At 46.2% G+C, this 13,739-nt stretch overlaps 1 protein-coding gene across 1 annotated transcript in view; it reads left to right on the top strand.

Moving 5' to 3' along the window:
- BAZ1A (bromodomain adjacent to zinc finger domain 1A) overlaps positions 1–13,739 on the top strand; it is a 152,307-nt gene that overhangs the window by 22,026 nt on the left and 116,542 nt on the right. Inside the window, exons 5-8 of the mRNA XM_077262762.1 lie at positions 6,054–6,155; positions 7,529–7,616; positions 8,018–8,143; positions 8,285–8,363. Of these exons, the coding sequence (XP_077118877.1) occupies positions 6,054–6,155; positions 7,529–7,616; positions 8,018–8,143; positions 8,285–8,363 (395 nt within the window). The remainder of the gene's footprint in view (positions 1–6,053; positions 6,156–7,528; positions 7,617–8,017; positions 8,144–8,284; positions 8,364–13,739) is intronic.

Genomic DNA, 13,739 nt, shown 5'->3' with positions numbered 1-13,739 from the left:
GCAAACCCCCTCGATCTCTCCGGTTTGCCATGAGAGTTCTCGGCAAGATGGCAGCGGCAATAGAAGCTGTCCCATTTGCCCAGTTTCACCTCAGACCTCTCCAACTAGCCATTCTCAAGTCCTGGGACCGGAATCCCTTTTCTCTCGACAGGGAGTTCCAGCTAACGTCGTCAACCAGGAGGTCCCTGCACTGGTGGCTCAAGCCAACCTCGCTAGCAAAGGGGAAATCCTTTCTCTCAGGTCAATGGAAGGTCCTGACCACCGACGCGAGCCTGACGGGTTGGGGTGCGGTGCACCTACACCACAGGGCACAGGGCAAATGGTCCCCAGCGGAAGCGACCATGCCCATCAACATCCTGGAAATTCGTGCCATCCTACTGGCATTGAGGGCCTTCCATCACTTACTGGCAGCCTCTCACATCAGGATACAGTCGGACAATGCCACGGCTGTGGCATATGTGAATCATCAAGGGGGGACCCGCAGTACCCAGGCGATGCGGGAAGTGTCACATATCCTCCGCTGGGCGGAGGACACAGGGTCGGTTCTTTCGGCGGTCCACATTCCGGGTGTGGACAACTGGGAAGCAGACTTCCTCAGCCGACAAGGAATAGACTCGGGAGAGTGGTCTCTCCATCCCGAAATTTTTCAACAGATCTGTCTCCGCTGGGGGACCCCGGATGTGGACCTAATGGCATCCCATTTCAATGCCAAGGTCTCCAACTTCATTGCCAGAACACACGATCCGCGGTCGCTCGGAGCAGACGCTCTGGTTCAGGACTGGACCCAGTTCCAGCTTCTGTACATTTTTCCACCTCTCCCCCTGATATCCAGAGTGGTGAGGAAGATCAAACAAGAGGGAGTTCCAACCATCCTCATTGCACCAGACTGGCCCAGACGCACATGGTACGCCGACATCGTACAACTCACAGCAGACGCCCCTTGGCGTCTCCCCGACCGCCACGATCTTCTATCACAAGGGCCGTTCTACCACCAGAACTCAGGGGCTCTCAATTTGACGGCGTGGCCCTTGAGACCTGGGTTCTAACCCAGGCAGGGCTCTCGGCAGATGTCATTGGAACCATGATCAGAGCACGGAAACCAGCCTCTACCAAGATTTATTACCGTACCTGGAAAGCTTTCTTTACCTGGTGCGAATCTCGTGGCCAGATCCCACTCCCTTATTCCATACCCAAAGTACTTGGTTTTCTCCAATCGGGTCTGGAGGCCAGGCTGTCCTTGGGCTCGCTTAAGAGCCAGGTGTCAGCCCTCTCAGTGCTTTTCCAAAGGCGCATTGCTACCAAGCCGCGAGTAAGGACTTTCCTTCAGGGGGTTTCCCGATTGGTTCCCCCCTACAGACGACCACTAGAAACGTGGGACCTCAACCTGGTCCTGACAGCATTGCAGGAACCACCCTTCGAACCCCTTAAGGAGGTCCCACTCCGCCTTCTCTCCCAGAAGGTGGTTTTCCTGGTGGCAATCACCTCGCTACGCAGGGTGTCTGAACTGACAGCACTTTCCTGCAGACGGCCTTTCCTGGCATTTCACCAGGACAAGGTAGTTCTTCGTACGGTCCCATCCTTCCTCCCGAAGGTTGTGTCCGACTTCCACCTCAATGAGGAAATTTCACTACCATCCCTTTGTCCGGTTCCGGTTCATAGAGTGGAGAAGGCTCTGCATACGCTTGACCTTGTCAGGGCTTTGCGTATATACGTGTCTAGGACTGCGTCCTTCCGGAGGTCTGATTCCCTTTTCCTCCTTCCGGAAGGCGGCCACAAGGGTATGCCAGCTTCCAAAGCTACTCTTGCCAGGTGGATCAAATCCACCATACAAGAGGCGTATCGCCTTAAGAATTCTCCTCTTCCAGCCGGCATTACGGCACACTCTACACGGGCGGTAGGGGCCTCCTGGGCCATTCGGCACCAGGCTTCGGCACAACAAGTGTGTAAGGCGGCCACTTGGACTAGCTTACACACGTTTACTAAACATTACAGGGTTCATACCCAGTCCTCAGCGGACGCGAGCCTGGGTAGACGTGTCCTGCAGGCGGCGGTGCCCTAAGTGTACGGGCCTGTCTGCACAATATTCGTCCATTGCTTCCCACCCAGGGACTGCTTTAGGACGTCCCATGGTCCTGTGTCCCCCAATGAGGCGACAGAGTAAAGGAGATTTTTGTGTACTCACCGTAAAATCTCTTTCTCTTAGCCTCTAATTGGGGGACACAGCTCCCACCCTGTTGCCCTTTCCGGGCTGTTGTAGCTGTTGAGTTCTCATATTGTTTCTTGAGCTCGTACATAGTTGCCTTCTTACAGGCATAATTATGTTATTCATGTTACGTTCCTCCTACTGCTTTTGCACAAAACTGGAGAAGGCTGATGCCGTCCAGGGGTGTATACTGCACAGGAGGAGCCACAGTTAATCTTTTTCAGATTATGCATAGTGTCGCCTCCTAGTGGACAGCAGCATAACACCCATGGTCCTGTGTCCCCCAATTAGAGGCTAAGAGAAAGAGATTTTACGGTGAGTACACAAAAATCTCCTTTTTATTTCCCACAAAAATGATTTTTAGCCCCCCAAATTTATATTTTCCCAAGTGTAACAAGAGAACTTGGACCCCAAAAGTTGTTGTCCAATTTGTCCCGAGTACGCTGATGCCCCATATGTTTGGGTAAACCCCTGTTTGGGCGCACGGGAAAGCTCGGAAGGGAAGGAGCAATGTTAACTTTTTCAATGCAGAATTGGCTGGAATTGAGATCGGACACCATGTCGAGTTTGGAGAGCCCCTGATGTGCCTAAACAGTGGAAACTTCCCAATTCTAACGGAAACCCTAATCCAAACACAACCCTAACCCTAACCACACCCCTAACTCTAATCCCAACCCTAATCCCAACCGTAAATGTAATCCAAACCCTAACCATAACTTTCGCCCCAACACTAACCCTAACTTTAGCCCCAACCCTAACTTTATCCCTAGCCCTAACCCTAATGGGAAAATGGAAGTAAATACATTTTTTTAATTTTATTATTTTTCCCTAACTAAGGGGGTGATGAAGTGGGGTTTGATTTATTTTTATAGCATTTTTTATAGCGGATTTTTATGATTGGTAGCTGTCACACACTAAAAGATGCTTTTTATAGCAAAAAAGTTTTTGCGTCTCCACATTTTGAGACCTATAATTTTTCCATATTTTGGTCCACAGTCATGTGAGGTCTTGTTTTTTTGCGGGGCGAGTTGACGTTTTTATTAGTAACGTTTTCGGACACGTGACAGTTTTTGATCGCTGTTTATTCCCATTTTTGTGAGGCAGAATGACAAAAAAACAGCTATTCATGAATTTCTTTTGGGGGGGGGCGTTCATACCGTTCCACGACTGGTAAAATTGATAAAGCATTTTTATTTTTCGGGTCAGTGCGATTACAGCGATACCTCATTTATATTTTTTTTTGTGTTTTGGCGCTTTTATACGATAAAAACTATTTTATAGAATAAATTATTATTTTGGCATCGCTTTATTCTGAGGACTAAACTTTTTTATTTTTTCTTTGACGCTGTATGGTGGCTCGTTTTTTGCGGGACAAGACGTTTTCAGCGGTACCATGGTTATTTATATCCGTCTTTTTGATCGCATGTTATTCCACTTTTGGTTCTGGGGTATGATAATAAAGCGTTGTTTTTTGCCTCTTTTTTTTTTTTCCCTACTGTGTTTACTGAAGGGGTTAACTAGTGGGACAGTTCTATAGGTTGGGTCGTTACGGATGTGGCGATACTAAATATGTGTACTTTTATTGTTTTTTTGTTTTTATTTAGATAGAAATGTATTTATGGGAATAATATATATATTTTTTTCTTTATTTAGGGAATTTTTTTATTTTCTTTTTTTTACACATGTGGAAATTTTTTTTTATTTTTTTTTACTTTGTCTCGGGGGTGGGGGGGTGGGGGGGGACATCACAGATCGCTGATCTGACAGTTTGCACAGCACTCTGCTGCAGGCTTACCAAGCGTTTGCTCTGAGCAGGCACTTGGTAAGCCACTCCCTGCAGGACCCGGATTCAGCCCCGCGGCCATTTTGGAGGAGGTAAGAGACGCTCGGAGCAATGCGATCACATCACGTTGCTCCGAGGGTCTCAGGGAAGCACGCAGGGAGCCCCCTCCCTGCACAATGCTTCCCTATACCGCCGGAACACTGCGATTATGTTTGATCGCAGTGTGTCGGGGGTTAATGTGCCGGGGGCGGTCCGTGACCGCTCCTGGCACATAGTGCCGGGTGTCAGCTGCGATAGTCAGCTGACACCTGGTCACGCTCCCCCCGTGAGCGCGGCCTATCGCATATGACGTACTATCCCGTCGGTGGGAATTAAGTCCCACCCCACCTCGACGGGATAGTACGTCATATGGGATTAAAGGGAACCTGTCACCCCGTTTTTTCGGTGTGAGATAAAAATACTGTTAAATAGGGCCTGAGCTGTGCATTACAATAGTGTAGTTTGTGGACCCCGATTCCCCACCTATGCTGCCGAAATACGTTACCAAAGTAGTCGTTTTCGCCTGTCAATCAGGCTGGTCAGGTCGGATGGGCGTGGTGTCTTCCCCCAGATCTTGCGTAGTTTTCCGTTGGTGGCGTAGTGGTGTGCGCATGTCCAAGGTCCCGAATCCTGCACAGGGGTGTGAAAATAGCAGCGATGTCCGTTATTCCATTGGTGGTCGGTGGGCGCGGCCATCTTGCTTTGGCCGCGCGTGCGCAGAAGCGGCGCTCTGCTGGCCGCGGCTTCAGGAAAATGGCCGCGGGCATCTGCGCGTGCGCAGATGGCTATCGCGGCGGCCATTTTCGTGAAGTAGAGTTCGCATCTCGGCTTCACGAAAATGGCCGCCGCGATAGCCATCTGCGCACGCGCGGATGCCCGCGGCCATTTTCCTGAAGCCGCGGCCGGCAGAGGACTGCTTCTGCGCACGCGCGGCCAAAGCAAGATGGCCGCGCCCACCGACCACCAATGGAATAACGGACATCGCTGCTATTTTCACACCCCTGTGCAGGATTCGGGACCTTGGACATGCGCACACCACTACGCCACCAACGGAAAACTATGCAAGATCTGGGGGAAGACACCACGCCCATCCGACCTGACCAGCCTGATTGACAGGCGAAAACGACTACTTTGGTAACGTATTTCGGCAGCATAGGTGGGGAATCGGGGTCCACAAACTACACTATTGTAATGCTCAGCTCAGGCCCTATTTAACAGTATTTTTATCTCATACCGAAAAAACGGGGTGACCGGTTCCCTTTAAGGGGTTAAAAACCTAAAGATCAAAAACCTTATCATAAAATGTATCTATCTATCTAATACTAATATGAGATATAAAATGGGTGTAAGAACAAACTTGCATGTTTTGGCAGTTGCTGGTGATTGGGACTGGAGGAAGTGGCCGTGTTAGCTGCGCTAGTCTGTTGCTCCCCGTGTTTGCATGGGTTTCCTCCCACACTCCAAAGACATACTGATAGGGAATCTAGGTTCTGAGTCCCAATGGGGATGAGTGTCTGTAATGTGCTGTGAATTATACAGGTGCAATATAAGAAACTCATAATGCTGTTTTTTCATAACTTCTATTGGAAACTACAGGAACTAGGACAACAGATGACTGGCTTCACTGCTCATTTCTCGTCACTCCTCTAGAAGTGTATGGGAGTTACAAAAGCATTGTACTGCAGTGTGCTCGGCTGTTTCAGAGATGGAAATACCACTTTAAAGTAACATTTGGCCTTTAAGTGTGTAAAAAGCTAAGAAAAAAAAAGCTGATATGCATAAATGCTAAGTAGAACAACACTGTGATTTATTATAATAGGAAATACCCCTTTATTAAAGATAGTAGACATCCTGTTCTTTGTACCTCTATAAAATTTGGATTAAGTTCTGGATGGACCAATATTAAGTGGTCCTGAAATAATAAAGTACCTATAACTTTAAAATGCATTATTATAAAGTCAGATTAGGCGTACACTATAAGTTATCACAACGTACTAAAGAATAATGGCTTCTTCTCTTCCCATTTAGGCATAAAAAAGAACCAATTGACTCGACGTTAATCAAATACAAGGTTAAACCCATTGTACAAGCAATGTATGAATATGTTACTGTGAAGCAATGCCAAGTCAGGTATGTATATATGTATACTCCTTGTAGTGTAGTCCTGGCGTTTGCTGACATGATCACCATGAATGACCTTACAGTATATATAGTGTAGCTTCCCAAGGTTGCTGTAAACCTCTGCTGACAGTCTGTGCAGGACCGGCACCTGGGTGGGTTACAAGTACCTGCAGACAATAGGGATACGAGTCTGCTAAACTCACATTATGTTCAGAAGTTTCCTAAAGACTGTAGAAAGTTTAGCTAACAAGTTTAACACTTCCAAGTTCCTGAGGACAACTTTTTGCCTCAACGTCAATATACACCTCTTTTTAAAGAGGTGGTCCAGGTTTCTCATGAAAGTCTGCAGTCACAGATTGCAAGCATGTGATATGCATACTCCTAGCCACATTCCGACTAGACGTGAGCCGCCTCTCTGAATACAAGTAAATAGAGCGAGAGCATGCACGTCTAGTTGGAATTTGGCCAGGAGTATGCATATTACATACTTGCGGTCTCATGACCGCTGAGTCTCAACGCTGATACTGCAGAATTCTCAGTGCGTTATGTGAGAATTCCTAAGTTTGTAGTCACATGATGCTTCAAACTTTCATAATAAACCTAGACAACCCCTTTAATGGGACTAAAAAGCAATATTTGCTTAAAAAAAAAAAAAGAAGTCACGTGCTGCTTTTCATAGTATCAGTTATTTTTGATCTACAGCCTCCTCATTTCCGCTGTAGAGCTAGTAATTACTTTTACTAATGCTACTGACTTGGTTCTCTAGTGGATATTATTTGGTAGGATATTTTTAGTTTCCGTAATACAGTTGCAATGGCTGTTCTTTTCAGAGATTATCCAATCTGTACTATAATGTCCGGTTCATTAAAAGTGCAGTCGGCTTCCTCATTGCTGTAGTATCCCCCCCCAAAGCATCCACATTTCTAAGGCCTGATTTCACATGTAGTTTGGAGTTTACGTGTTATGTTCGCAATATATGCAGCAAACAGAGAAAGTGTCATTTTATAGCTTCCTACTAAATGGCTTTTCTTTGCTATCAGACACATAGGAACACCTTATTTCTTTCCAGCCAAAACAGTTATTTCTATGCACTAATTGTGAAGCCTTGGGTTCAGTCTTGAACCCATGCGAGACACCAGCTTCTCTGGATGCTCCTGTGGCCCAGGGATGTGAAGGGATGACTTGCACATCTTTCTCTTACTAGTGGAAATGCACAACTGTGCTGATGGTAATGGAAGGGGTTTCCTTTTTGGAAACCTATAAGGTCAGATATATGGTGACGTTAGTTGTGTAATGCCGCAGAACGTGATCTTCATAACCTATTGTTACCCTCTTGGATGTCATGGGATCACTGTGTTTTTGCTTTTCTGTATTTCTTCTAGTCGGAAATCCTCTCTCTTTTCATATGAGAGACTGAAACACTTCTTGAAACTTCACTGTGAAATACAAAATGGGATAGTGAAGCCCAAGGTAATCTTTTTTTTTTTTTTTTTTTTTTTTTTTTTTTTTTTATAGTTTTTAGTAGTTTTTACTTCTGAAGCACCGCAGTCATGAGAGATATAGGGTATCTATGTTCTTAATAAAAACTCAGTCTGTGGTTTCTGTTATTGACAGTTAGTGAAGGTAGGGGTGTATTAACTTTTTACACCATCCTAAAACCTTTGCATTCCTGACAAACATTGAAGAGACCACCTCACAGGCTATGACTGGTGACCACCTCGATTATATCAATGTGTTTTTACAACAGGAACAAAGCTGTTTCTTCATTGTCTGAAAATGTATGAATAAGAAATTCCTGTACTTGATATTTGAGGCACGTGTACAGACTTATTCCTACTTTGTGTTGCATTATTCCATTCTTTGTTTTGCAGGAAAGCAGTATTGCGAAGTATCAAATCTTAGGGAAAAACTTCTTTCATTATTTTCCTGATGAGCCTCCAAGATTTGTATTATCTGCAGAAAAGAAAGCGGCTGCAGCCAGAAGGCACCTAAGAAGGGTAAGTGGTAAAGGAAGCAGGCTGCTGTTTTGGGGAACCGGTTTCCTTTGCCTAAAGGGGTGTTCTGTGATATTATTGGGAATTGTAACTTGACATCTCTAAAGTGTATTTTTTTTTATTTTTTTAATCATGTTTCTTTAGGATCATGCAACTAAGGACGCTGTCGCCGCAAGGGAGAAAGAGAGAATCCGACAGCAAAGGAAAGAAATGAGAGCAATGGGTAAGTGGTCTGCCTTCTGATTTTTGGACTGATCTAAGCCTCTTAATCTTCACTTTTTACATTAGATTCACCGTTCTGGTATAACCTTTTGGTTTTCAAACAAAAGCACATCTCCATTGCAATACATTAATACCAAAATGACGATGACCAAATACAGTGGCATGTAAAAGTTTGGGCACCCATGGTCAGAAATTACTGTTAATGTGAACAGTTAAGCAAGTTGAAGATGAAATGATCTCTAAAAGAGCGAATGATGATGCATTTTCTCTATTTTAGGCAAAAAATATAAATTTTTTACATTTTAAAAATTGCAAAAAGGAAAATAGGACTATGCAAAAGTTTGGGCACCTTTGGAGATTTGTGTGCTCAGATAACTTTAATTATCCTGTTAGTTATGTCTTGTTCACTATTATGGTTGGGAAAGGCCAGGTGATGCAAATTTCCCAGCATTATAAAAACTCTGCTGCCTCTAATATTGTGCTAAAAAAACAGCAGCCGTGCGCTCTTCTAATCAGCTGCCGAGCACTCTCAAAATGATGGAGGCCCACAAAGCAGGAGAAGGCTATAAGAAAATAGCAAAGCGTTTTCAAGTTTTCCTTTCCTCCTTTAAAAATGTAATTAACAGGAACACTGGAGCTCAAAATAAGGTCTGGAAGACCAAGCAACATTTCATTGACAGCTGCTGGTATTCTTGTTAGGCTGGATTCACATTTGCAGTTGTGTCCGCAGCGTTTCTGACGCATATGTCCGCATGCGTTTTGATTTCCTATCTTTAACATTGTAGACGCAGGTGCAAAATCAGTAGGAGAACATTAACAACATACAAGAGTACAACATGCCAGACTAACAAAAAAAACACCAAGCCATTAGGCTAACAGGGTGGGCGTTGTGTCCCCCAATGAGTTGCTCGGAGAAAAGGATTTTACGGTGAGTACTCAAAAATCCATATTTCTCCTTCGCCTCCTTGGGGGACGCAGGACCATGGGATGTCCCGACGCAGTCCCTGGGTGGGAAAACAGGAAACATCAGGCTTCACGTAATAACTGCCTAGATGTGCGCCACCGCAGCCTGCAGAATTCTTCTGCCCAGCCCCACATCAGCCAAAGCTTGGGTGTGAACATTATAGCAGGGGTGTCAAACTGCATTCCTCGAGGGCCTCAAACCATGCGTGTTTTCAAGATTTCCTTCTCATTGCACAAGGTGCTGGAATCATTCTGTGCAGGTGATTAAATGATCACCTGTGCAATACAAGGAAATCCTGAAAACATGACCTGTTTGCAGCCCTTGAGGAATGCACCCCTGCATTACAGTGCTTCGAGAAAGTATGTAAGCTGGACCAAGTCATGCCTTTACCGACCTGCTCCGCCGACGCCGAATGGCCAAGGAAGCGCCGACGGACCGAGTGGAGTGTTCTCTGATCGCCTCTGAGATAGGCTTACCTCTGATGCAGTAGGACTCCTAAATGGTGGAACGAATCCACCTAGCTATCGTGGCCTTTGAAGCGGCTAGGCCCTTCCTGTGCCCCTCAGGAAGCACAATCAAAGAATCCGACCTTCGGAAGGACGCCATCCTCGATGCGTACCTTATCAGAGCTCCGACTACGTCCAGAGTATGGAGAGCCCTTTCCACCCTGTGGACTGGAGTTGGACAAAATGAAGGAAGAACAATGTCTCATTAAGGTGGAAGGATGCCCTTGGGCAAAAAGGATGGGGACTGCCTGAGGACAACCTTGTCCTGATGGAAAATAAGGAAAGGCGCCTGACAGGACCGAGCAGCCAGCTCTGAAACCCGCATTTTTTGATGTGATTGCCACGAGAAAAGCAACTTTCCAGGACGGAAAGGTGAGAAAAATGTCCTAAAGCAGTTCAAAAGGATCTTCCAGTAAGACTGCCAAGAACAAGTTAAGGTCCCAAGGGTCTAAAGGCCTGCAACAAATAGGTTGGAGTAGAATCCCTCGAACTTTTCGTTTTCTGGAACCGGGACAATGACTCCATCGCCGCGGCTTGGTAAACAGCCTTTGCCCTTGATACTGGAAGGAAAGCAACGAATCGGGGACGCAAAGAAAAATCGTTTTTTTTTTTATCTGGAAGACACCAGGTCTCTGACCCATTCGTTGTGAACAACTGAGAGCCAGACCTGGTGAAACAGAAGTAGGCGACTGCCTACCCTGCTGGTGTCGACCGGATAACCCCATGAGTCATTGGGCGGAAAATCTGTAGGACCTAGATCCCTTAGATCCAGACTGTTTGGGCCAGGCCTTCCTTCGCTGATTGGACCTAAAGGATTCCTGGGGTCCTCTGTTCGTGCGAGTAGAGCGTCCTTATCCTGAAGAGGTATTGGTAGTGGACCAACCCTGACTAGTGCCAAAGGATCGGAAACGGATTTGTTGTTGATGCCGACAAGAATGCCTAAGCCTCTGCTGGGGAAGAAATTTGCTCTTTCCTCCCGTAGCATCCGAGATAAGCTGATCCAGCTTCTCTCCAAACAAACGCCCACTCTGGTAAGGAAGAGATGTCAGAGACTTTTTTTTACTCAGATCCACCTTCCTTTCTACCTTCCTTTCTCTGAGCCATAAAGATCCTCTGATCGTGATTCCATTTGCTGCTGATAGAGCCGCACAGTTGGCCGCATCCAAAGAAGCGTGTACCAGGTAATCTTCTGCCTGAGAAATTTGGCTGGCTAGCCAGCTGCGCTGCCTCTGGAGAAAGATAACTGCTCTAAATGGAATTAGCCAAGGTCTCTGACCAGGAAACCATTCCTTTAGCTACCCACGCTGCAGCGATGGAAGGATATAGAGCTGCACCTGAGGCCTCAAGGACAGATCGAGCCAAATTTTTTTTTATCTGGTGGTCTGTGGGGTTTTTAATAGATGATCCGTCCAGCAGGGATAGAAGGGTTTTAGATGTTTTGCGAGAGACTGGCTGGTCTACTACATGGGACTTGGCCCAATCTTTTCTCAGATCAGCTGAGAAAGGGTACTTCTCCTCAAGTTTGTTTTGTCCTGTAAAGCACTTATCCGGTTGCTCCCTGTGCCGATTTAACTATATCCCGAAACTCCGGAATGGCCAATGTTCTATGAGGATCCTTAGCTTTTTTGAAGCACACAGCGTAGTCTGGCACAGAGCCGGAGTCTTCATCAACCTTCAGAGTTTGGTTGACGGCCTCAGAGAATCAACCGTATTTTGAAAGTCTGGCGAATCCGGATCCAGAATAAAGTTTGCTCACTGACGCCATGGTACGTGATTGTAAAGGGAGATGTACTACTTATCTGTTTCCTGGATGCTTGTACATTTCTAGATTGTGTGTGGCCCCTGCTAGCTGACTGTTCCCGTGTAGGGGAGGGTCCCTCTGTGTCAGACTTGCGACCTCCACGATCCCAGAAGGAAAACTGAAGGATTCAAGCGCTTTGTCTCAATCTATGACTTCTCTGGCCAAAGATGAGACACACACTCAGGGGGACTAAGGACACTGGGCTCAGTGTGACCGGTGAGCTCCTGAGCGCATTTGGGGTCACAGGCTTTGCAGAGCGGCGAACTCTGAGCTTTTGGAAACGCAGACTGGTAGGAGTTACATGAATTGAAAGACTGTAAGAGTCTTATGGGACTTCTTAGGTGCCTGAGGCTGGGACATGATGTACTCCATGTGCCCCCCCTATCAGAGTTCTCACAGAGGATAGCATACAGAAAGTGAGAGAGAGCTAATGGCAGCGCTCCTACCCAGGTCCTGTGTCCCAGCCACGAGAATCATACTCCACATCACTATCCGAGCAAGCAGGAGGCTTCCTGAGCATCCGGAGGCCCTGTCAGCTTGTGACAGGGTGTAGGAAGATGGCTGACGAGATTTCATGAGCAACGCTCATTCTGAACGAGAAGCGCCAGAAAAGTGGGTGGAGCCACTGGATCGCTTCATAGCGGGGGTGGAGCCTCAGCCTGTACAATGCCAAACCCTGGGACTAAATTTTTACCCAGGCCTGAAAAACATCTCCCCTGCCAGGAAAAGTCTGCTGCCTGTGCCCGGACTGCTCAGCGCTTACCGGGAGAGGCTGGAGATGTCCTTCGGATGATGCTGCAGGTACCTTCGCTGTAATAGGTACTTCTGTTGTGCAGCTGCTGTCGCTGGTGATTTTTTTTATTTTTTTTTTTAACACGGTACAGGGATAAGGTTAAAAACCCTCAATCCACTCTCCCTTTTCATAGGGAGATGGAAAGGAACCGTCCGCCTCCTTGCTTCGTCTGCTAGACAGTGGTGGAGCAGTGATGGCTGCGCGGACGCCAAAACAGAGGTGCCTCTGTGCATCCAAGGGGATCAATCCTAGTGGACAGGGCGGTTGTCCAGCATTAGGCCTGGCTGCTGAAGAGGATACATAGAGGCGACTCTCCATGTGCTTGTCTATTGATGGTGCTGGGAAATCGGTTAGGCTGTGTGCACACATTGCGGATTTTTCACATTTTTTTCACTAGAAAAACGTATACATTATGCATCCCATCATTTAGAATGCATTCTGCAATTTTTGTGCACATGGTGCATTTTTTTCCACGAAAAAACGCATCGCGGTAAAAAACGCAGCATGTTCATTAATTTTTCGGATTTTTTGCAGATTTCCCACTATATCATTGCATTGGGAAATCTCCGGGAAAAAATGCAAAAACACGCAAAAAAAAAAGGCATGCGGATTTCTTGCACAAAATGTCCTGTTTTTTCTCAGGAAATTCCTGCAAGAAATCCTGAACGTGTGCACATAGCCTTAAGGAACCAGTCGCCCCTAAAAAATCAGCCCAGGCATGGCATCCCACGTCGCAGGAGAGGATATGTTGAGGCGACACTCCACGTGCTCGGCTGTTGTTGGTTCGGGGAGATCTGAGTCTTGAAAGGATCCATTGCCCCTTCGTCCAGGTAAAAAAAAATCTTCAGAATTAAAGAGTGTTTTGTCTGAATAGCAGACCCATGTGCCTCCTACGGACACACAGCAAGAACTGGTTCTCTAGGAGCCAGCAGGAGGGTGTATACTGCAGGGGAGGAGCTAACTTTCTTTATATTAACTTGGTGTCAGCCTCCTAGTGGCAACAGCATACACCCATGGTCCTGTGTCCCCCAATGAGGCGAAGGAGAAAAGCATTGACAAGATATAGATATAGATTTTTTTTTTTTTTTTTTGGCCTAAAATACAAAGGAAATTAACTTTAGGCCTTTTTATAAATTATTTAATCTTCAACCTGCTTAACTGTTCACAATAACAGTAATTTTAACCAGGAGTGCCCAAACTTTTACATGCCACTGTATATGTGGACAGCGCTATACTTTCAAGAAGAAATGCAATCGTATTAAAGTTAAGTACCCTCTAGGCTACATACTAGTGAGTTTTTTTAGGAAAATAAA

The sequence above is a fragment of the Ranitomeya variabilis genome, chromosome 1 (assembly GCF_051348905.1).
Source record: "Ranitomeya variabilis isolate aRanVar5 chromosome 1, aRanVar5.hap1, whole genome shotgun sequence".
Lineage (NCBI taxonomy): Eukaryota > Metazoa > Chordata > Amphibia > Anura > Dendrobatidae > Ranitomeya > Ranitomeya variabilis.
The sequence above is the reverse complement of the archived record's forward strand: the minus strand, read 5'-3'. Positions and strand labels throughout refer to the sequence as shown.